Below are 24,236 nucleotides of genomic sequence, written 5' to 3' on the forward strand. Positions count from 1 at the left end.
GGTCTGTGCGGGACCTGTTACTTCTGCCAATAGCTCTCTCAAACACATCTTGAGTTGGTGAGATATTTACTTGGTAACTGACGCCCATGTTGGCTTTGGGGGCAGAACTAATAGGCCTGGTACAGGATAAGCTTTTGAATATATCTGTTATGAAATTATGTTATTCCTGAATGATCACTTAAAGTTTTTGATATGTGACTTTTCAGTCCCACAGGAGGGAAATGTTGAAAAAACTTTTGCCTGAAGGATGCATTTGTCATGAGTGATATTAATCGTCTTGATGATCACTTAAAATTGTTAGTATGTGACTTTCCAGTCCCACAGGAGGGAATGTTGGAAAAAATGTTGAAGCTTTATAATCAAATGTTTTAGAGTCCAAGTTATATATCCATAAGATTTATAAATTAAATGTTTTAATGCCTTAAAGTTTAAGATTTTATAGTTAAAATGTCTTATAGTTAACTTTTCTATAGTCTAAAGCCTTAAAGTCAAAGTTTTACAGTCAAATGTCTTAAAGTTAAAGTTTTACAGTCAAATGTTTTATAGTTAAGGTTTTACAGTCAAATGTTTTATAGTTAAGGTTTTATATTCTAATGTTTTATAATAAGTTTTTATAATCTGAAGTGTTAAAACACTAAAACTAGAATCCTAAGCTGAGAAACTCGCTGGGCTCAGTATAAAAACCAGGTGCAGGGTGTCCAAGAAAAACAGGTGTCCCCCCGAGCCCCTCCCTTATCTGTTGTACAGTGCATGAACGTGCCTAATTGGCCGGAGTGAGGAAGAGTCCTGTGGAAAAGTTGGAAATGGGTCGGGCAAAACTGAAAGGAAACAAACTGAGGGCAGAGAGCCAGAGCGAGGGGGGGGCTCCAACAGGTGTTGATGCACGCTGAAGCCCAGCGAGGGAGGGGTTTAGAGCAGTGGTTCCCAAACTTTTTGTGCCCAAGGCACACCAAAGGACAAGTAAAAATCTCAAGGCACACCTATTGTGCAAATAGCCCTTATAACACGTGTTATCACTCATATCATGTATAATATCTGTAAATGTGCATAATTATTTACTAATGTCAAATAAAATGTGACAAAGACAACTATATTACTCATGAAATATTTATTAACGAAATATTTCAAAAATGAATTTGAAACTTTATCAAATTAGGCTTCATCAAAGCAGCAACTCACTCATTCAAACCAGACAGGTCACAAAATTAAAAATGAGGCAAAGGAAACTCGGCAGAAATTCAGCACAGAGAACTGTCAATGCAAGGAAGCTGCACTGTCCATGGTTCTGAACTACAAAATATAAATGTAACATTTCAGCAATCAGCATTGAAACATGTGCTATTGTAAATATTTTTGCCTACTTACAAATGAGTGAGATACATGTGCCTGTCGGGGCGCGCAGATTTTTTTAATCCTTGGTGGCACTGAGGAGAGGGCCACTCACAAGTCCTGTTCAACAGAGAGCCATGACCTCCTGTTGTTCTTCATGTAAACCAGCGTAGAGAACGCCAACTCACACAGGTAGGTAGTGGGGAAAAGAAGAAGTTGCTCAATTGCGTGGTGGGAGATGCTTGGGTACTCTGATGCAGAAGCCAACCAAAACTGATCCAGTGGGAGCTCACTAAATTTGAGTTTCAGTGTGCGGTCCACACGGAGCTCTGCGCACTCCTCTCTCTCTTTCATAGTGAGCTTTTCTGTTGAGGATTCCTGGTTGAATGGGTCTCGGATCCAGTCATAGTCCTCGATGTCAGCCACACATGGAAAATAGCGCTCAAACCTCTCGTTTAAGGTCTGAAGGTGTTCGGCATATATAGCGCGCTCCCTCGCTGCCTGTGGCGCAGCTGATGCCAGCGGGAACATGTCCATGCAGCCCTGTTCCAAAGCCTCGCGCCACAGGGTAAGTTTGCCCACAGAGGACGCACTCGGGCTGCGGTTTGTTGACATCCCCGGTCCAACTGAAGCCATAAGACAGGTAACTGTCATGATACTGCCTGCTGACAGTTTTTTTCTTCTTTTCTTTCGGTGGTGGATTGTCGGCAGTCTCTGCACTGGTGGTTGGTGGTTTGCTCCGCACAAGAAAGCGCTTCATTTTCCCTCTTTTTTTAATGTTGTCCTTCAGCCTTTGATGTGTCACAGTCTTATAATTCCCACTTGCGCAACTGCGTTAACAGCGAAATATGGGGTTCACTGAGGATTTTTTTTTAAATAATTGTTTTTAGGTATAGAGTTTGCCTCTGTATTATGAAATGAGCGCATATAAAGTACTGATATAGTAAATTAAAAATATTTTTTTTTTTGTGTAGTTGTATATTGCAATAATAACGTATGATTGTCACAAAATCCCACAGCACACCCGGACTTGCCTAACGGCACACCAGTGTGCCGCGCCACACCGTTTGGGAACCACTGGTTTAGAGTATATAAGACCCGAGCGGCTGACCTGTGGGCAGTCTCATCCGGATGGACTCGGGTTTATTTCTTTGTATTTATACAGGAATAAAGTCTTTTTGCATCAGATTCTGCCAGTCTCTAGTGTTTGCTTGTCTGAGTTTTTCAAGACTTTGATTATATTTTTAAGAGTTTTTTAACCAAGTTTTATAACCCATTTTTAAGAGTTTTTCCACCAAGTTTGTTACGTATTTTTATTTATTTATTTTTTCAACCATGTTTTATCATCAGTTGGAGATTGAAATTATGTGGCTCACAGTCCAGTCCAGCAGGGTCACGGCTGCACTGGTCTCTGCTGCTGGTGGCTTGACTTTCAGCAGCAGTGCAACTTCCAGAGGGACCATGCTGTTTTCCCCGTCCAGCAGCTTTATACATAGAGCCAAAGTGGGAAAAAGATGAATCTCATATGTTTACATAATAAAAGTAAACTTCTACATTGTATGAGGTAAAGGAAGAACATGGGCATTTTCTCTTTGTATTCATTATGAAAAAAGAGAAATGTTAATAAATGTTGCTCTAAGTATTTAAACAATGTATCAACATGCTGGAATGAGAAAGAAGAATATATCACTTACCATAGATGTGCGTTCAACTTCTTCCTGTTGAATGCGTTTTCTGGCAACCTACAAAAAATAAAGACATACATTTGTTTAGTTTATTACATGTTTATTACATATAATATATTACATATTATATTTATCGTACAATGTGGATACATGAATCATTGGTAGTTAGTTAGTGTGTGTGTGTCTGTGTGTGTGTGTGTGTGTGTGTGTGTGTGTGTTCGTGTGTTCGGGCGAAAGGCGGGGTACACCTTGGACTAGTCACCAGTCAATCACAGGGATGACATATAGAGAAAGACAACTTTTTGCAATCACACCCACACCGATGGGCAATTTAGAGTCACCAATTAACCTAACAAGCATGTCTTTGGACTGTGGGAGGAAGCCGGAGACCCCGGAGAGAACCCACGCATGCACGGGGAGAACATGCAAACTCCGCACAACTTTGTCCAAACCGGGGTTTGAACAAGTAAACTTCTAGCTGTGAGGCAACAGCGCTAACCACTGCAGTCACCGTGCAGCCCTGTTTGTATGTTTGTCTATATGTCTCTCTGCTCGTCTATATGTCTGTCTGTTTGTCGAAATGTCTGTCTATATGTCTGTCTATATGTCTATTTGTTGTCCTGGGGTGTTCTTCTGTGCTTCTGGGAGGGTGTGGAGATTCATTTCAGCCAGGGGTGGTCCTTTAGTGTCTCCAGGGTGGGTCGGGCCTCCGGGGTCTTGGTCAGACAGCTTCGTAGAAACCCCTGACAGTCTGGACAGACAAAAAAGAATCATGGTTGAATACACACTGTACTTAATATGTGTTTCCCTGTGCTTAATTTGACTGCATGTGGGTGTTAATAACTTACCGATGGAAAGACTTTCACTGATGTCAGGGTTTACATAAACAATCTCAGTGCTGTCAGTAAAGGGGATAGTACCATGCAGGATCTCAAAAAGCACAACACCAAGCTGCCACACTGTAGCTGGTACGGCCCTGTACATCTTTTTCGTGAACCACTCAGGGGAGACGTACACATAAGTTCCTACAATTCAACCAGCCACAAAGTAAGAAAATATAATGGTAAGAGACAGAGATAAAGGACAGAGATAGCAATTATGCAATGATCATCAGCTCGAAGCAATACAAATATAAGAGACTAAGACTAACTAATAATAAGAACAATAAGAGGGACAGCCTACCTGGACCTGAAATGTAATTCTCCTCTGACAGAAATGTTCCACAGCCAAAGTCAATGAGCCGTACTCGAGGGACATCAGAGCCGGTTTCAAGGAGGATGTTCTCTAGCTTGATGTCCCTGTGAAATACTCCTCTGGAGTGGATCTCAATGACAGCATCCACCAGCTGTTTGGCTATGGTCTGGGGGAGAAAGAGAGAGACATAAAGACTGAGTGACATGGTGTTCATGGACACAGATACAAAAACACTGAAACACAGTTTGTATCAGCTACTTACTTTAGCCTCGTGCTCCTGCAGGGAGGACCCTCTAGATTCGACATAATCATACAGGTCACAGCAGGGGACTGGTCTCTCTAGGACGAGTATCAGGTCGCGATCCAGATCGTACCAGTCCAGCAGGGTCACGATTGCACTGGTCTCTGCTGCTGGTGGCTTGACTTTCAGCAGCAGTGCAACTTCCAGAGGGACCATGCTGTTTTCCCCGTCCAGCAGCTTTATACATAGAGCCAAAGTGGGAAAAAGATGAATCTCATATGTTTACATAATAAAAGTAAACTTCTACATTGAATGAGGCAAAGGAAGAACATGGGCATTTTCTCTTTGTATTCATTATGAAAAAAGAGAAATGTTAATAAATGTTGCTCTAAGTATTTAAACAATGTATCAACATGCTGGAATGAGAAAGAAGAATATATCACTTACCATAGATGTGCGTACAACTTTTTCCTGTTCAATGTGTTTTATGGCAACCTACAAAAAATAAAGACATACATTTGTTTCGTTTATTAGTCGTACAGTGTGGATACATGAATCATTGGTAGTTTGTGTGTGTGTGTGTGTGTGTGTGTGTTGTATAGCATGACAATGAATCTTACAGGTAGATTGTCCTTTTTGCGGAAGCCAGCAAAGACTGCCCCGAAGCCTCCTTCACCAAGCAGTTTCCCCTCCTCGTACTTGGACTCAAAGGCATCTGCAGAAATATATAACAAACATATTCCGTTTAAATATACATGCTCAGGACTTTCATCGGAATACTAATACATAAAACTAATCTCTCACAATAACCTCATTTTATTAGCGTAGCTGAGCATCATGGCTGGACAAAGCATGCCAGAATCCGTCCAAAGGAAACATAATAAATCCACCTACCAACATTTCTAAAGCTCACTAGTTGTCATGATCGATAAATCAGTACAAAAAACTGACTTATACTATTTCCAGTCTTTATGCTAAGTTAAGCAACTGCATGTCATAGCATTCAGTTGTGCTTCTCACAGAAGATACATTTAAACAAAAATGGTAGAAATTGATTTTGCAGCAGCCAAGGTATCCAGATTTTAGTCTCTTGCATGTGTCGAACTCCATAAACACTGGATTCTTCACTTCCAATAATAGAACTCATAAGCATATGTCATTGGTCACTCTGTCTTCTAATTGCAGATTTTTTTCAAACCCCATGATGACACAATCATGGCTATTTTGACTTTGGAGACCTCCCTCCACATCCAAAGTAGACATTTACATCATTCTCTACAGGCTAAGTATAATTCTGCCTATCCTAGCTTACCTCTGCTGCGACGATGAACCGTATTTGCTGAAGAGGAAGTGTCAGGGTTGTCACTGGAGGCCTCAGAGAGATAATGGGTCTTTCTGCTCCTTTTCCTGGGACCCTCTGTCTCCTCAGACTTCCTCTTTCTACTCGAGATGTTGGCAGATGTGGATGGTACGTTGTCGTCGGGGATGTCGTCGTTGGACTTCCTCTTGCTGCTGGTCTTCCCAGAACCCAACACAGCACCATGGCTGGGTCCAGAGGAGCTTGGAGTTTCTCCTGAAACTGTGACATTCAACAGATAAAGCCAAATCATGAGCATGCGAGTATTAGGAGTTAAAAACAAATTGTGCACATTGGTATTCAGACAAATCAGAGGTATTTATCTGTAGACAATTCAGCCCTATACAATTTTTTTGGTGGTTTAAATAATTTGAAAATATAATGAAGACAAAAGACATAACACATAAAGTTCAGCAAAAGCCTGATTTCAGATAACTATGCCAAATACATTTCGATTTAGGTGAGAATGAGTCAACTTTAGTTGCTGACTCTCAATATAGCTTCTTGTAAATGGGCTTTATTTAACAAAGTACCCCTTTACTGAGCATGCAATTATTCTCCTCTTTTAGTTTAACATTTACTTAACTGAAAACAAATACAATGAATCTTTTTAGGATTTTTCTGAGCTTACCTGTGCTGGTAGTTGGGCCAGTGAGGTCCCTGCTGCAGCCCTCGCAGGGACTTTGACTTGTCCTGCTCCTCTTGCTGGCTCTTTCAAGACTCTCCTCAGATTTTCTCTTCGAGATGTTTTTTTGATCTGAGTTGCAGTCTTTCTCTGTGTAGATGATGGGGTCAGTGCGGCAACCTGCAAGAACAGAAAACGACAATTCAGTATGCGCTTAATACAATCCATTACATTATTTATGTTCTGAGGGAATTAAGTAAGTGGCAGCACTCGAACTTATTAATCTACCAGTTTAATCATGTGGTTTAAAGAGAAAGGAAAATAGCATTTTTTTTGCCAGAATTGTGTTCCTCAATACTTACTCCGTTGTGCAACTGAGGCCCACCACTGAACGGTGCTTTTTGGTGTCCACGATTTGGATGACATGACTCTCAAAAAGTAATGCTTCTCCGTTGAAATGACAAATGAAAATGAACTAACTTGGATCATTCAAGTGTAAGTTATGTCATGTTCCAGAATGCCTTTGAAGAGGTTGTTCCGGAATGCTTTGGCCACACAAATTTGACCTCACAATATTCTGCTGTGTGTCGTGTTCTATAGAATACATTCAGAATGTTGAGTGGATTCAAATGCAAGAGATGTGTTTAATCAAACATAAACACATTCAAAGGCTTTATAGTACTTACACAGAAACAAAAGCGACAGATTGGGATTCTTAATTCGAATCAAAACATGGTTGGTGTGCAACTCTCATGATCCGTCTACAGAGATTATAATGTTATAAACCAGTTTGAAAGAGCTACTATGATTCAATGGAAATCACTTTTTGTCCCATCTTTTACTGTAGATAGCAAGTGAATGCAGGTTGTGCTTTCCTAAACTGTCCACAATCTTAACTTTCCCTTTTATTAGATACAATGTGAAAATTCTTTGTGGTCAATTAACCCAAAAGTGAATAAACATAGACTACTATTGATTCAGACAAAACTGAAGTTATTGTGCTCAGCCCAAAACACCTCAGAGACTCTTTCTCCCATGATATAGCTGCCCTAGATGGCATCAGCCTGGCATCCAGCACTACTGTTAAGAATCTGGGAGTTCTATTTGATCAGGATATGTCCTTCATCTCCCACATAAAACACATATCAAGGACAGTCTTCTTTCATCTTCGCAACATAGCAAAAGTCATACACATCTTGTCTCAAAACGATGCAGAAAAACTTGTCCATGCATTTGTTTCTTCCAGGCTGGATTATTGTAACTCGTTACTATCAGGCTGCCCTAATAGGTCACTAAAAACTCTTCAGCTGGTACAAAATGCTGCAGCACGTGTGCTGACAAGAACTAGGAAGAGAGACCACATCTCTCCTGTATTAGCCTCTCTGCACTGGCTTCCTGTAAAATCTAGAATAGAATTTAAAATCCTTCTTCTTACTTACAAAGCTCATAATGGTCAGGCACCATCATATCTTAAAGAGCTCATAGTGCCATATTACCCCTCTAGAACATTGCGCTCCCAGGATGCAGGCCTGCTTGTGGTACCTAAAGTCTCTAAGAGTAGTGTTGGAGGTAGAGCCTTCAATTACCAGGCCCCCCTCCTCTGGAACAATCTACCAGTCAAGGTCCGTGAGGCAGACACCCCCTCTTCTTTTAAGAGTAGACTTAAAACTTTCCTCTTTCATAAAGCTTATCGTTAGTTTAATCATGTGGTTTAAAGAGAAAGGAAAATAGCATTTTTTTTTTTGTCAGAATTGTGTTCCTCAATACTTACTCCGTTTTGCAACTGAGGCCCACCACTGAACGGTCCTTTTTGGTGTCCACGATTTGGATGACATGACTCTCAAAAAGTAATGCTTCTCCGTTGAAATGACAAATGAAAATGAACTAACTTGGATCATTCAAGTGTAAGTTATGTTATGTTCCAGAATGCCTTTGAAGAGGTTGTTCTGGAATGCCTTTGAAGAGGTTGTTCCGGAATGCTTTGGCCACACAAATTTGACCTCACAATATTCTGCTGTGTGTCGTGTTCTATAGAATACATTCAGAATGTTGAGTGGATTCAAATGCAAGAGATGTGTTTAATCAAACATAAACACATTCAAAGGCTTTATAGTACTTACACAGAAACAAAAGCGACAGATTGGGATTCTTAATTCGAATCAAAACATGGTTGGTGTGCAACTCTCATGATCCGTCTACAGAGATTATAATGTTATAAACCAGTTCGAAAGAGCTACTATGATTCAATGGAAATCACTTTTTGTCCCATCTTTTACTGTAGATAGCAAGTGAATGCAGGTTGTGCTTTCCTAAACTGTCCACAATCTTAACTTTCCCTTTTATTAGATACAATGTGAAAAATCTTTGTGGTCAATTAACCCAAAAGTGAATAAACATAGACTACTATTGATTCAGACAAAACTGAAGTTATTGTGCTCAGCCCAAAACACCTCAGAGATTCTTTCTCCCATGATATAGCTTCCCTAGATGGCATCAGCCTGGCATCCAGCACTACTGTTAAGAATCTGGGAGTTCTATTTGATTAGGATATGTCCTTCATCTCCCACATAAAACACATATCAAGGACAGTCTTCTTTCATCTTCGCAACATAGCAAAAATCAGACACATCTTGTCTCAAAACGATGCAGAAAAACTAGTCCATGCATTTGTTACTTCCAGGCTGGATTATTGTAACTCGTTACTATCAGGCTGCCCTAATAGGTCACTAAAAACTCTTCAGCTGGTACAAAATGCTGCAGCACGTGTGCTGACAAGAATGAGGAAGAGAGATCACATCTCTCCTGTATTAGCCTCTCTGCACTGGCTTCCTGTAAAATCTAGAATAGAATTTAAAATCCTTCTTCTTACTTACAAAGCTCTTAATGGTCAGGCACCATCATATCTTAAAGAGCTCATAGTGCCATATTACCCCTCTAGAACATTGCGCTCCCAGGATGCAGGCCTGCTTGTGTTACCTAAAGTCTCTAAGATTAGTGTTGGAGGTAGAGCCTCCAATTACCAGGAAGAGTAGACTTAAAACTTTCCTCTTTGATAAAGCTTATAGTTAGGGCTGGCTCAGGCTTGGTCTAGCCTATAGTTATCCTGCTATAGGTTTAGACTGCCAGGGGGGATCTGACACACCAAGCTCCTCTCTCCCTCTCTCCATCTCTCTCTCTCTTTGAATTGTTTCTGTCCCTGTTTTTCACCTGTATTTTCCACTGTTTCCTACTGCATGGCCAGGTAAGCCTTTTACTGGTGTTTTTGAGTGTTTGACTGTGACTGACAGATCGTTGGTTGTGTTCCCTCGTGTTTTCGGAAGGAATGGCGTCCACCGAGACGCCACCTCCGTCAATCCGGCAGGGAGTGCGGATAGACCCGCCGGACGCCAACGTTTCTGTGGAGGAGGTTCTTTTGGCTGTCGGAGAGCAGGTAGGACATGATAACCTATCGTATGCATCCTGGATGAACAACGCTGTGGTCGTGTTCCTGAAAAATGAGCCTCTTGCTCATCAGCTGATTGAGAGCGGTGTGGTTATCTGGGATTTATTTGTGCAGGTTTCCCCGCTGTCAGTTCCCTCCACGCGGATCACCGTATCCGGTGTTCCCCCATTTATTTCTAACGAGCTGTTAGAGAACGAAAAGGAAAGTTTGCCAGCGGGTTTAAGGCTGTGAGTTTGGGATGAAAGGTGTGCAGCCAGACTGGATAGAATATACATGTCAAAAAGCCTCAGCCCCAAATTAGTTAACAGTAACATCAGTCCAGTGGGCTTCACAGACCATCACCTTACCACAGCAGGGCTGATCATTTCGCCAGATGAAAAGGTTCAGTCCTACTGGCACTTTGTTACATTTCCCTTTTAGCAGAAACAATAACGCTGACAACCAACAAAGAAAGAGCTCAGGGCGGACGTGAGGCAGTCAAAGAAAAAAGGTTTATTCACAATATTTAAATGAAGGTAAACAACAAACGTAGGTTTGAAAACTGTGGGGGGAAGGAGGAACTGTGGGGGTTGTGCCAAACGAAATAAACAAAGTACAACAAAATAGGGCCTAGCTCAACTCTATCTGTGAGGAAAGAAAACAAAAACAAAAGGCCTGACTACCTTATCTACAAAGTGTCTGAATATAATAAAAGTACAACAGTGGCAACAACCCATAACCTGGTGTAGTAACAATTTCCTGCTAAGTGCGTGAATGTATAGGGTTCCCCAGCCTTACCTCAGCTCTACTTCCCCACCACAAACCATCTTAGACAGCCAAGCAACATAGGGGCGAACAAAGCAAAAGAGAGGCTTTTAAAATGGTGCCCTCCGTCTCTGATTGGCTAACTGGCTGGAGTGTGAACCAATCCACAGCTCTTCTGGAGCTCACAGGTGGCAGCCAATCTTCCACTTCTCGCCTGCAGGACAAAGGGAGAAGAGAGCAAGAGAGAGAGAGAGACACCTGCACACACCACTCTATATACGTAACACACTTTAATAACAGACTCTTACAGGATAGTGTTTTCTGCCAAGGTTTTGAGTGCTTTTGGAAACAGTGGAAAACAAAAAAAGCTGAATTTGGTTACCTGAAGTTGTGGTGGGAGGTAGGCAAAGCTCAGGTTTGGGTCTTCTGCCAGCAGTACACCTCTCACTCTTCTGCCAGGATAAAGGCAGCTGTCAAAGATTTGGAGGTCGAAATTAAAAACATTAAGGGGGGTTTAAATAGGATCTCCGAACCCACCACTAGTCCTCTGCTGCGGGAGAAGAGGTTGGAGTTGAGCTCCTTCCTGCAGGAGAAAGTAAAGGGAGCCCTGGTCTGGTCACGCTTCCTCCAGCTTAAAGACATGGACGCCCCGAGCTCTTTCTTCTTCCTCTATAAGGTCCGACCTGGGTCCAGGCCCCCGGAGCGGCGCTGCTCTGGTCGAGCCTGGGTCCAGGCCCCCGGAGCGGCGCGGCTCTGTACGGTCCGACCTGGGTCCAGGCCCCCGGAGCGGCGCGGCTCTGGTCGAGCCTGGGTCCAGGCCCCCGGAGCGGCGCTGCTCTTTACGGTCCGACCTGGGTCCAGGCCCCCGGAGCAGCGCGGCTCTGTACGGTCCGACCTGGGTCCAGGCCCCCGGAGCAGCGCGGCTCTGTACGGTCCGACCTGGGTCCAGGCCCCCGGAGCGGCGCTGCTCTGGTCGAGCCTGGGTCCAGGCCCCCGGAGCGGCGCGGCTCTGTACGGTCCGACCTGGGTCCAGGCCCCCGGAGCGGCGCGGCTCTGGTCGAGCCTGGGTCCAGGCCCCCGGAGCGGCGCTGCTCTTTACGGTCCGACCTGGGTCCAGGCCCCCGGAGCAGCGCAGCTCTGCGGTATACGGTCCGACCTGGGTCCAGGCCCCCGGAGAGTGTCTCTACCGTTGAGGATTTCCGACCTGCACAACTCCTACTTATAACCTCGGTTGGGAACACATCCTGACGTCTATGATGAGGTCACGAGCCGAACATGTCATGACGTGTCCGTACTCGTCACTATATGATGGAATGTTGTGGAATTTGTATAAAAACACTCCGTGTCTTTTACAAATAGATGTCATTTTTGAACGATAACATAATTTTGATAAGTTCTGGATTTAAAAAAAATCTAATCCATACTAAATATAACATAGTTAGAAATAAGCTTTATGTTCAATTTATGCAAAATTGATGTGACTGTATTATTGCTGTTGCTCTGTCGCCACCCGGTGGATTATAAGCGCAACTGCATGGGTAGGGCTCCGTGCTGGCAACAGCACCTGCACTCAAAAAAGGGAAATTGGCTGGCTATTACATTTACAAAAGTGTAACATGTATTTTGTACAAGATAATGTCATACTTACAAGGTGAACGTGATGAAATCATATAGGATTTGCATGACATTCAACAACTTAACATTTGTTAGATTCCGTCATGTTGAGATAACGTGAAACAATGTAGTCAGAATGTGGTTTCTAATTTCCTTGGTGGACTCGCGAGATCACGCGAGATCACAAACCATCTGGCGTGTCAGGTAGGTTTCCAAGCGTGCCCGGGAATATCGCGGCAGTCATCGCGAGAGGACGGTATTGAAGAATAACACACTTGGCGTGCGTTGCGTTCATTTGGAAAAGGTAAGATACAATCTTTTATCATCCATCTGAATGCAAAATGACGTGCATAAAGTCACCAGCAGTTTGTCCATCATTTTCAGCGATATTTGGTCACGCTTGTCCCTCCGGCCCCAACGCCCATAGAGCATGCTAACATGCTGAGCCGGCTAGCTTCCGGTTTCGCGCTCTGCTAACTTAAATGGGATAGACTCATTTTAAATAGTGCAGCTCTTCTAGACTTTTCAAATGTTATCGGACCGAATTTTGATTGCGAAATAAGTCATTTCGTGGGGGTTGTGATGCTCATTCATGGATATTTACTGACTGTTGCATGGAACTTGTGTGGGTGAGTGAGTGATTCTTGCAGCCCGAGGCAGAGGCTCCGCTCCGGGCGGGTCTTATGCTCTGAGCTGGGAGAGCGAACAAGTGCCGAGGGAGTCTCGTATATCACGGGGCAGACCCGTGCCCGGGCCCCTAGTGTAAAAGCCCAGTGAACGAGTTAGCTGGGATGAGCAATCGGCACTCCCGGTTTACTGAAGTGAATCTCCAGTTTCGATTGACTCATGACATGCACATCGCTAGTTTGCATTGAATGTGCTGCTTTGTGTTGCCACTACGCAACACAGGTGCGTCAAAGCTCGCAAGGCTCCCGAGGTTGCAACGGCTTGTTCACATTACATGCATGAGCTGTGCGTGGCGTTACCTGCTGGTTTTTATTCCGGCTTACTTATTAACAGGTGAAATGCATATAAGCTATTTCAGTAGTTTGTCCTGCTACACTATGATGCCATTTTCAAAAATTGGGGGAAATCCTTGAGTTTGATGTTGGAGTGTGACAGGCTGGTTTATTAATTTGATAATGACATATTTCCAACAGTTTCTAGGCATCATGTTAATTACTGCTTGTATCTTCTGTCCCTCCAGCTTAGCAGTGACTGTGCAAGGGTCATCCTCAACTGGTTCAAATCACAGGTATGAATACACATCATTTACATTAAAGTTAAATTTCTTTTAGGACATTTTTTCAAATGACTACTTTTTTTTTTTTTTTTTTTTTTCCTCAGGGGACTGTGATTTCATAATGCCACATTCATTTCCCAGCTCTTTTTATTTTGATTTCTTATATTCAAATGAATGGGGCGTTATCACAGATTCAGACCATAGCAACAGCAGAGGGATGGCACTGAATCACATACAGCAGCACTCTTCTTCTACTCTTGCTTCTCCTCGTCCTTTTCTTCTTCTCCTCCTCTTTCTCATCTTCTCCCCACTCCTCTTCATTCTTGGAGAAAACGATTCCCGGAGATTGATCCTTCCAGATGGGATGCCAGAGTCTGTCAGTGAACTTGCACAGCAAATATAGAGACAGTGTGGAGTAGATGGGGACTTCAGGCTTCAATTCATGGATGCTGAGTTTGGGAATGAATTCACCAACTTGGTCTCAATATCAGACATCCAGGACAAAAGTTCCATCAAGGTCATCTTTAACTCAGTTGCACCTGCCCAGCCTCTTCCCTATTCAGTTGCTGCCACCTCCCTGCTCCCTCCCTACTCAGCTGCTGCCACCTCCTGCCCTGTAGATGACTCCTCATCCCTTTCATCTGCTGGTAGCTCATTTGATACAGACATATTGTCTTCTCCTGAGTCCACCTCCTCAAGATCCACTGCATGGCCCATTGTCTTCCCCATGCCCCGGTTCTCTTATGATACTCAGCTACAGCTGGACAGGGCCAACGCTGCTTTCAAAGAAACTGGAGCTTTGTTGAATCCTGATACTAAACTTAAATCTGCCATTCTTGATGGCTTAGCTGAAGCGATCGTCCAGTACAAAGTGTACCTCTCTGACAGGGAGTTTGATGAGGTAGCAGAAGCTCTTGTAACAACACATCCGTGTTTGAAAGAGCCAGGTTCGGTCACCGGGTATGGCTGATGGAAGACGAGCCTGAAGTATAAACTTGGTAACTACCGAACAAAGCTCAGGCGGCTTGGATGCCCTGAAGTTACTGTGAATGCCTTAAAACACAAACCTGATGGCAAATGCAGTCCTGCATATGGTGCGAAGAAGCCGAAAAAAGCCAAAGTGAATTACTGCCCACAGCCATTCCCCCATTAGGGATCATTGTGTCAGAGTGAGTGGCAGCGAACATCTAAAAACCTAGAGTACATTGCTAAATATCTAAAAATCTGCTCTGATCTGCCCTTGTGCAAAAATGCAGTTTTCAGGCACAAAATAAGCATTGACACTGTATACTATTATGAAGGCCTACAATAAGCAGTCTTTCACGGAGATGGCACGTGTTCTTACCACATTGGACACTGTGTTTATAGTGAGTGCTGTAATGCTGCAGTCGATGTTGAATTGTTTGCTTTAAAAGAATTGCATTGCTCAAAGCATTCAAAGACAAACCACATCAACTATATAAGGTGAATATTTCAGTTCTGTTTTAACAGCCTGCAGTTAATTGCTGCAATTTAAAGGATTATTTTTTACATTTTTACATTTATTTTTTAATGTTTGAAAGTCTTGTAACCTTTATTGATGTCAAATAACATAGTTGATATGTTAACTGTATAGTTTGTGACCCTCTCCCTGCAAAAAGGGAATCCAATAAAGGTGCCATATCTTTCATGTAAGACAATATTTGCTTGTTTTGATTTCTATTTTGATGCACTTTTTATGTTTGAGCATTAAATATGATTAGATAAGATGAAATAAGAGTATTACCTGAATGGAGCAAGGCCGTCCTAATGTTGTTTTTCTTGCGGTGGTAAGTCGAGGTGTCTTCTTGTTATATACCTGTATTACCTGTTGTCCATTTCTGGTTGTTGCATCATGTGTCAGATGAATGATGTAGATATTAGAGCCAGTTACACTGTGAGCTACTAGTGTGTGTTGGTCTAATATTAGACCAGGCGCAAGGAACTGCCCTGCAGACCAGACTCCACTGGGACCTGATACCTTCATTAAACATAGTGGGAGGCCGCTCTGTTAGCTCATGCTCACTGAAGTGGTGAGCAAAGGTGCTGAGGCAATAATTAAACAGCATTAGTTATACAAGTCTGTGAGGCTATAACTGTACGACAACTTATTTAGCTTGTGTTTCCTTTTGTGTCACATTTGAGTATTTGTAATACACATGGGCTACTTTAACATCTTCTATTCCTCATTATGAAAGCTCAGCTGAATTGTCCTGGGGCGTAAGTCACCAATGTTAACCCTCCTGGGTCCCGACTAACCTCTTTAAATGGTTAACCACTGAGGGCTTGTCTGTGAGGTGTGTGTCTCTGTTACCCCCAGCAGACTCACAGTCATTTTGGAAACCTGCTGTCTCTCCCCAGTGATGTGTTGACTCTCAAGGTGGTCAAACACTGACGGATGGCTTATTGATGAGTGGACCAGGACATACATTCCTCCAGAGGCTTTGTTTGAGCAAATCAGGTTTGCCTGAAGAGACAGAGGAGGGGGTTTGGGAACACTCGGACGATCTCAGGCTGGACTCGAGGGGAGCTTTGGGCTGTGGTTGCATCTGCGTTTGTCACCCGGAAATTGATCTAAAGAGCTTGTAACACTGACCAATCTGGATTTATAGAAGGGTTTAAACAGTGAGACTCAGGTTATCAGTATGGATACTTTAAAGAAGAGCAAACATCCATGGATTCTTTATGAGAAAGAAGCACCACACAGCGGGTTTTGGTGAGTTTGCTTTACATTTTTCTTATTATCCTTATCTTGATCATTTAATCTTCACCTCTGTTAATACATTTATATGGCCTGTTACTGCATACGAAGCCTGTTTATCAATTTTGCGTGTCATAAGCTGGCTTTATTTCCAAATAAAATTGTGGCATCTATCCTAAAAGTTTTCTTCGGTCTCTTATTTCTACTATGAGGTACGTCTGCATCTCTCTGCTTCAGATTCACATATTTTCTCCAACATGTCTTTCAAACACAACAGCCTTCACTTTCCCTTTCTCGCACCTAATGCACTTTTATTACTTGATTATTTTACGGTTCCATTATTCCCCTTTGGTTGTGACTAATGTGTACGACGTTAAAGAACCACTCATGCGTGTCCTGATGGACGAGGAAAGGAGCTCACAATGCTGAGACCTGGACCCTCCGGAGCGGCGCGGCTCCACGCGGCCCGAGGGCCTGGACCCTCCGGGCCTCCGGAACGGCGCGGGACCTGGAGGGTCCAGGCCCCCGGAGCAGCGCGGCTCCATGCTGTGCGACCTGGACCCTCCAGGCCCCTGGAGCGGCGCGGCTCTGCGGTCCGACCTGGAGAGTCCAGGCCTCCGGAGTGGCGCGGGACCTGGGGGGTCCGGCCCCCGGAGCTCGTGGCCTCGTGGCGGCGCGGGACCTGGGGGGTCCAGGCCCCCGGAGCAGCGCGGCTCTGTACGGTCCGACCCGGGTCCGGGTCCCCGGAGCGGCGCTGCTCTGGTCGAGCCTGGGTCCAGGCCCCCGGAGCGGCCTGGTACAAGCTTTTGAATATATCTGTTATGAAATTATGTTATTCCTGAATGATCACTTAAAGTTTTTGATATTTGACTTTTCAGTCCCACAGGAGGGAAAACTTTTGCCTGAAGGATGCATTTGTCATGAGTGATATTAATCGTCTTGATGATCACTTAAAATTGTTAGTATGTGACTTTCCAATCCCACAGGAGGGAATGTTGGAAAAAATGTTGAAGCTTTATAATCAAATGTTTATAAAGTTTTTCAAAAGTTTTTGAACATTTTTAAGAGTTTTCAACCAAGTTTGTTACGTATTTTTATTTATTTATTTTTTCAACCATGTTTTATCATCAATTGGAGATTGACATTATGTGGCTCACGGTCCAGTCCAGCAGAGTCACGGCTGCACTGGTCTCTGCTGCTGGTGGCTTGACTTTCAGCAGCAGTGCAACTTCCAGAGGGACCATGCTGTTTTCCCCGTCCAGCAGCTTTATACATAGAGCCAAAGTGGGAAAAAGATGAATCTCATATGTTTTCATAATAAAAGTAAACTTCTACATTGTATGAGGTAAAGGAAGAACATGGGCATTTTCTCTTTGTATTCATTATGAAAAAAGAGAAATGTTAATAAATGTTGCTCTAAGTATTAAACAATGTATCAACATGTTGGAATGAGAAAGAAGAATATATCACTTACCATAGATGTGCGTTCAACTTCTTCCTGTTGAATGCGTTTTCTGGCAACCTACAAAAAATAAAGACATACATTTGTTTAGTTTATTACATATTTATTACATATAATATATTACATATTATATTTATCGTACAATGTGGATACATGAATCATTGGTAGTTTGTGTGTGCGTGCGTGTGTGTGTGTCTGTGTGTGTGTGTGTGTGTGTGTGTGTGTGTGTGTTCGTGTGTTCGGGCGAAAGGCGGGGTACACCTTGGACTAGTCACCAGTCAATCACAGGGATGACATATAGAGAAAGACAACTTTTTGCAATCACACCCACACCGATGGGCAATTTAGAGTCACCAATTAACCTAACAAGCATGTCTTTGGACTGTGGGAGGAAGCCGGAGACCCCGGAGAGAACCCACGCATGCACGGGGAGAACATGCAAACTCCGCACAACTTTGTCCAAACCGGGGTTTGAACAAGTAAACTTCTAGCTGTGAGGCAACAGCGCTAACCACTGCAGTCACCGTGCAGCCCTGTTTGTATGTTTGTCTATATGTCTCTCTGCTCGTCTATATGTCTGTCTGTTTGTCGAAATGTCTGTCTATATGTCTGTCTATATGTCTATTTGTTGTCCTGGGGTGTTCTTCTGTGCTTCTGGGAGGGTGTGGAGATTCATTTCAGCCAGGGGTGGTCCTTAAGTGTCTCCAGGGTGGGTCGGGCCTCCGGGGTCTTGGTCAGACAGCTTCGTAGAAACCCCTGACAGTCTGGACAGACAAAAAAGAATCATGGTTGAATACACACTGTACTTAATATGCGTTTCCCTGTGCTTAATTTGACTGCATGTGGGTGTTAATAACTTACCGATGGAAAGACTTTCACTGATGTCAGGGTTTACATAAACAATCTCAGTGCTGTCAGTAAAGGGGACAGTACCATGCAGGATCTCAAAAAGCACAACACCAAGCTGCCACACTGTAGTTGGTACGGCCCTGCACATCCCATTCTCGAACCACTCAGGGGAGGTGTACACATAAGTTGCTACAATTCAACCAGCCACAAAGTAAGAAAATATAATGGTAAGAGACAGAGATAAAGGACAGAGATAGCAATTATGCAATGATCATCAGCTCAAGCAATACAAATATAAGAGACTAAGACTAACTAATAATAAGAACAATAAGAGGGACAGCCTACCTGGACCTGAAGTGTAATTCTCCTCTGACAGAAATGTTCCACAGCCAAAGTCAATGAGCCGAACTCGAGGGACATCAGAGCCGGTTTCAAGGAGGATGTTCTCTAGCTTGATGTCCCTGTGAAATACTCCTCTGGAGTGGATCTCAATGACAGCATCCACCAGCTGTTTGGCTATGGTCTGGGGGAGAAAGAGAGAGACATCAAGACTGAGTGACATGGTGTTCATGGACACAGATACAAAAACACTGAATCACAGTTTGTATCAGCTACTTACTTTAGCCTCGTGCTCCTGCAGGGAGGACCCTCTAGATTCGACATAATCATACAGGTCACAGCAGGGGACTGGTCTCTCTAGGACGAGTATCAGGTCGCGATCCAGATCGTACCAGTCCAGCAGGGTCACGGCTGCACTGGTCTCTGCTGCTGGTGGCTTGACTTTCAGCAGCAGTGCAACTTCCAGAGGGACCATGCTGTTTTCCCCGTCCAGCAGCTTTATACATAGAGCCAAAGTGGGAAAAAGATGAATCTCATATGTTTACATAATAAAAGTAAACTTCTACATTGAATGAGGTAAAGGAAGAACATGGGCATTTTCTCTTTGTATTCATTATGAAAAAAGAGAAATGTTAATAAATGTTGCTCTAAGTATTTAAACAATGTATCAACATGTTGGAATGAGAAAGAAGAATATATCACTTACCATAGATGTGCGTTCAACTTCTTCCTGTTCAATTTTTTTTATGGCAACCTACAAAAAATAAAGACATACATTTGTTTAGTTTATTAGTCGTACAATGTGGATACATGAATCATAGGTAGTTTGTGTGTGTGTGTGTGTGTGTGTGTGTGTGTGTTGTATAGCATGACAATGAATCTTACAGGTAGATTGTCCTTTTTGCGGAAGCCAGCAAAGACTGCCCCGAAGCCTCCTTCACCAAGCAGTTTCCCCTCCTCGTACTTGGACTCAAAGGCATCTGCAGAAATATATAACAAACATATACAGTTTAAATATACATGCTCAGGACTTTCATCGGAATACTAATACATAAAACTAATCTCTCACAATAACCTCATTTTATTAGCGTAGCTGAGCATCATGGCTGCACAAAGCATGCCAGAATCCGTCCAAAGGAAACATAATAAATCCACCTACCAACATTTCTAAAGCTCACTAGTTGTCATGATCGATAAATCAGTACAAAAAACTGACTTATACTATTTCCAGTCTTTATGCTAAGTTAAGCAACTGCATGTCATAGCATTCAGTTGTGCTTCTCACAGAAGATACATTGAAACAGAAATGGTAGAAATTGATTTTGCAGCAGCCAAGGTATCCAGATTTTAGTCTCTTGCATGTGTCGAACTCCATAAACACTGGATTCTTCACTTCCAATAATATAACTCATAAGCATATGTCATTGGTCACTCTGTCTTCTAATTGCAGATTTTTTTCAAACCCCATGATGACACAATCATGGCTATTTTGACTTTGGAGACCTCCCTCCACATCCAAAGTAGACATTTACATCATTCTCTACAGGCTAAATATAATTCTGCCTATCCTAGCTTGCCTCTGCTGTGACGATGGGCCGTATTTGCTGAAGAGGAAGTGTCAGGGTTGTCACTGGAGGCCTCAGAGGGATAATGGGTCTTTCTGCTCCTTTTCCTGGGACCCTCTGTCTCCTCAGACTTCCTCTTTCTACTCGAGATGTTGGCAGATGTGGATGGTACGTTGTCGTCGGGGATGTCGTCGTTGGACTTCCTCTTGCTGCTGGTCTTCCCAGAACCCAACACAGCACCATGGCTGGGTCCAGAGGAGCTTGGAGTTTCTCCTGAAACTGTGACATTCAACAGATAAAGCCAAATCATGAGCATGCGAGTATTAGGAGTTAAAAACAAATTGTGCACATTGGTATTCAGACAAATCAGAGGTATTTATCTGTAGACAATTCAGCCCTATACAATTTTTTTGGTGGTTTAAATAATTTGAAAATATAATGAAGACAAAAGACATAACACATAAAGTTCAGCAAAAGCCTGATTTCAGATAACTATGCCAAATACATTTCGATCTAGGTGAGAATGAGTCAACTTTAGTTGCTGACTCTCAATATAGCTTCTTGTAAATGGGCTTTATTTAACAAAGTACCCCTTTACTGAGCGTGCAATTATTCTCCTCTTTTAGTTTAACATTTACTTAACTGAAAACAAATACAATGAATCTTTTTAGGATTTTTCTGAGCTTACCTGTGCTGGTAGTTGGGCCAGTGAGGTCCCTGCTGCAGCCCTCGCAGGGACTTTGACTTGTCCTGCTCCTCTTGCTGGCTCTTTCAAGACTCTCCTCAGATTTTCTCTTCGAGATGTTTTTTTGATCTGAGTTGCAGTCTTTCTCTGTATATATGATGGGGTCAGTGCGGCAACCTGCAAGAACAGAAAACGACAATTCAGTATGTGCTTAATACAGTCCATTACATTATTTATGTTCTGAGTGAACCAGTTTAATCATGTGGTTTAAAGAGAAAGGAAAATAGCATTTTTTTTTTTGCCAGAATTGTGTTCCTCAATACTTACTCCGTTTTGCAACTGAGGCCCACCACTGAACGGTCCTTTTTGGTGTCCACGATTTGGATGACATGACTCTCAAAAAGTAATGCTTCTCCGTTGAAATGACAAATGAAAATGAACTAACTTGGATCATTCAAGTGTAAGTTATGTTATGTTCCAGAATGCCTTTGAAGAGGTTGTTCCAGAATGCCTTTGAAGAGGTTGTTCCGGAATGCTTTGGCCACACAAATTTGACCTCACAATATTCTGCTGTGTGTCGTGTTCTATAGAATACATTCAGAATGTTGAGTGGATTCAAATGCAAGAGATGTGTTTAATCAAACATAAACACATTCAAAGGCTTTATAGTACTTACACAGAAACAAAAACGACAGATTGGGATTCTTAATTCGAATCAAAACATGGTTGGTGTGCAACTCTCATGATCCGTCTACGGAGATTATAATGTTATAAACCAGTTCGAAAGAGCTACTATGATTCAATGGAAATCACTTTTTGTCCCATCTTTTACTGTAGATAGCAAGTGAATGCAGGTTGTGCTTTCCTAAACTGTCCACAATCTTAACTTTCCCTTTTATTAGATACAATGTGAAAATTCTTTGTGGTCAATTAACCCAAAAGTGAATAAACATAGACTACTATTGATTCAGACAAAACTGAAGTTATTGTGCTCAGCCCAAAACACCTTAGAGACTCTTTCTCCCATGATATAGCTGCCCTCGATGGCATCAGCCTGGCATCCAGCACTACTGTTAAGAATCTGGGAGTTCTATTTGATTAGGATATGTCCTTCATCTCCCACATAAAACACATATCAAGGACAGTCTTCTTTCATCTTCGCAACATAGCAAAAATCATACACATCTTGTCTCAAAACGATGCAAAAAAACTAGTCCATGCATTTGTTACTTCCAGGCTGGATTATTGTAACTCGTTACTATCAGGCTGCCCTAATAGGTCACTAAAAACTCTTCAGCTGGTACAAAATGCTGCAGCACGTGTGCTGACAAGAACTAGGAAGAGAGATCACATCTCTCCTGTATTAGCCTCTCTGCACTGGCTTCCTGTAAAATCTAGAATATAATTTAAAATCCTTCTTCTTACTTACAAAGCTCTTAATGGTCAGGCACCATCATATCTTAAAGAGCTCATAGTGCCATATTACCCCTCTAAGAGTAGTGTTGGAGGTAGAGCCTTCAATTACCAGGAAGAGTAGACTTAAAACTTTCCTCTTTGATAAAGCTTATAGTTAGGGCTGGCTCAGGCTTGGTCTAGCCTATAGTTATCCTGCTATAGGTTTAGACTGCCAGGGGGGATCTGACACACCAAGCTCCTCTCTCCCTCTCTCTCTCTCTTTGAATTGTTTCTGTCCCTGTTTTTCACCTGTATTTTCCACTGTTTCCTACTGCATGGCCAGGTAAGCCTTTTACTGGTGTTTTTGAGTGTTTGACTGTGACTGACAGATCGTTGGTTGTGTTCCCTCGTGTTTTCGGAAGGAATGGTGTCCACCGAGACGCCACCTCTTGCTCATCAGCTGATTGAGAGCGGTGTGGTTATCTGGGATTTATTTGTGCAGGTTTCCCCGCTGTCAGTTCCCTCCACGCGGATCATCGTATCCGGTGTTCCCCCGTTTATTTCTAACGAGCTGTTAGAGAACGAAAAGGAAAGTTTGCCAGCGGGTTTAAGGCTGTGAGTTTGGGATGTAAGGTGTGCAGCCAGACTGGATAGAATATACATGTCAAAAAGCCTCAGCCCCAAATTAGTTAACAGTAACATCAGTCCAGTGGGCTTCACAGACCATCACCTTACCACAGCAGGGCTGATCATTTCGCCAGGTGAAAAGGTTCAATCCTACTGGCACTTTGTTACATTTCCCTTTTAGCAGAAACAATAACGCTGACAACCAACAAAGAAAGAGCTCAGGGCGGACGTGAGGCAGTCAAAGAAAAAAGGTTTATTCACAATATTTAAATGAAGGTAAACAACAAACGTAGGTTTGAAAAATGTGGGGGGAAGGAGGAACTGTGGGGGTTGTGCCAAACGAAATAAACAAAGTACAACAAAGAAGGGCCTAGCTCAACTCGATCTGTGAGGAAAGAAAACGAAAACAAAAGGCCTGACTACCTTATCTACAAAGTGTCTGAATATAATAAAAGTACAACAGTGGCAACAACCCATAACCTGGTGTAGTAACAATTTCCTGCTAAGTGCGTGAATGTATAGGGTACCCCAGCCTTACCTCAGCTCTACCTCCCCACCACAAACCATCTTAGACAGCCAAGCAACATAGGGGCGAACCAAGCAAAAGAGAGGCTTTTAAAATGGTGCCCTCTGTCTCTGATTGGCTAACACGCTGGAGTGTGAACCAATCCACAGCTCTTCTGGAGCTCACAGGTGGCAGCCAATCTTTCACTTCTCACCTGCAGGACAAAGGGAGAAGAGAGCAAGAGAGAGAGAGAGACACCTGCACACACCACTCTATACACGTAACACACTTGAATAACAGACTCTTACAGGATAGTGTTTTCTGCCAAAGTTTTGAGCGCTTTTGGAAACAGTGGAAAACAAAAAAAGCTGAATTTGGTTACCTGAAGTTGTGGTGGGAGGTAGGCAAATGTCAGGTTTGGGTCTTCTGCCAGCAGTACACCTCTCACTCTTCTGCCAGGATAAAGGCAGCTGTCAAAGATTTGGAGGTCCAAACTAAAAACATTGAGGGGGGTTTAAATAGGAGCTCCGAACCCACCACTTGTCCTCTGCTGCGGGAGAAGAGGTTGGAGTTGAGCTCCTCCCTGCAGGAGAACGTAAAGGGAGCCCTGGTCCGG

General features: G+C 43.0%; 2 protein-coding genes across 2 annotated transcripts; both read right to left on the reverse strand.

Annotated features, from left to right (window-relative positions):
• Positions 1-3,673: 3,673 nt before the first annotated feature.
• LOC138588463 (serine/threonine-protein kinase pim-2-like) lies at positions 3,674-6,857 on the reverse strand. The gene is made up of 8 exons (XM_069658640.1): positions 6,794-6,857; positions 6,438-6,611; positions 5,762-6,028; positions 5,070-5,164; positions 4,471-4,686; positions 4,197-4,374; positions 3,863-4,039; positions 3,674-3,765 (listed from the first exon to the last, which is right to left on the reverse strand). The coding sequence occupies exons 1-8, from the start codon at positions 6,855-6,857 to the stop codon at positions 3,674-3,676; spliced, it is 1,263 nt and encodes a 420-aa protein (XP_069514741.1).
• An 11,470-nt stretch (positions 6,858-18,327) lies between these two features.
• LOC138588540 (serine/threonine-protein kinase pim-2-like) lies at positions 18,328-21,484 on the reverse strand. The gene is made up of 8 exons (XM_069658765.1): positions 21,421-21,484; positions 21,097-21,270; positions 20,553-20,687; positions 19,729-19,823; positions 19,124-19,339; positions 18,850-19,027; positions 18,517-18,693; positions 18,328-18,419 (listed from the first exon to the last, which is right to left on the reverse strand). Exons 1-8 carry the CDS (start codon positions 21,482-21,484, stop codon positions 18,328-18,330), a joined length of 1,131 nt encoding a protein of 376 aa, XP_069514866.1.
• Positions 21,485-24,236: the final 2,752 nt, after the last annotated feature.

This window comes from Semicossyphus pulcher, unplaced genomic scaffold (genome assembly GCF_022749685.1).
Source record: "Semicossyphus pulcher isolate SPU_LCO1_2020_fin unplaced genomic scaffold, fSemPul1.0.p SCAF_1, whole genome shotgun sequence".
Classification (NCBI taxonomy): Eukaryota; Metazoa; Chordata; class Actinopteri; order Labriformes; family Labridae; genus Semicossyphus; species Semicossyphus pulcher.

Excerpts from the sequence above, each read along its gene's own strand:
- LOC138588463 (XM_069658640.1), bottom strand. The coding sequence starts at position 6,857 with ATGTCATCCAAATCGTGGACACCAAAAAGCACCGTTCAGTGGTGGGCC. Across the intron at positions 4,375-4,470 it reads TGCAGGAGCACGAGGCTAAA|ACCATAGCCAAACAGCTGGT; the intron begins GTAAGTAGCTGA and ends TTTCTCCCCCAG. Across the intron at positions 3,766-3,862 it reads CAGTGAAAGTCTTTCCATCG|ACTGTCAGGGGTTTCTACGA; the intron begins GTAAGTTATTAA and ends TTGTCTGTCCAG.
- LOC138588540 (XM_069658765.1), bottom strand. The coding sequence starts at position 21,484 with ATGTCATCCAAATCGTGGACACCAAAAAGGACCGTTCAGTGGTGGGCC. Across the intron at positions 19,824-20,552 it reads CACATCTGCCAACATCTCGA|ATGCCTTTGAGTCCAAGTAC; the intron begins GTAGAAAGAGGA and ends ATATTTCTGCAG. Across the intron at positions 18,420-18,516 it reads CAGTGAAAGTCTTTCCATCG|ACTGTCAGGGGTTTCTACGA; the intron begins GTAAGTTATTAA and ends TTGTCTGTCCAG.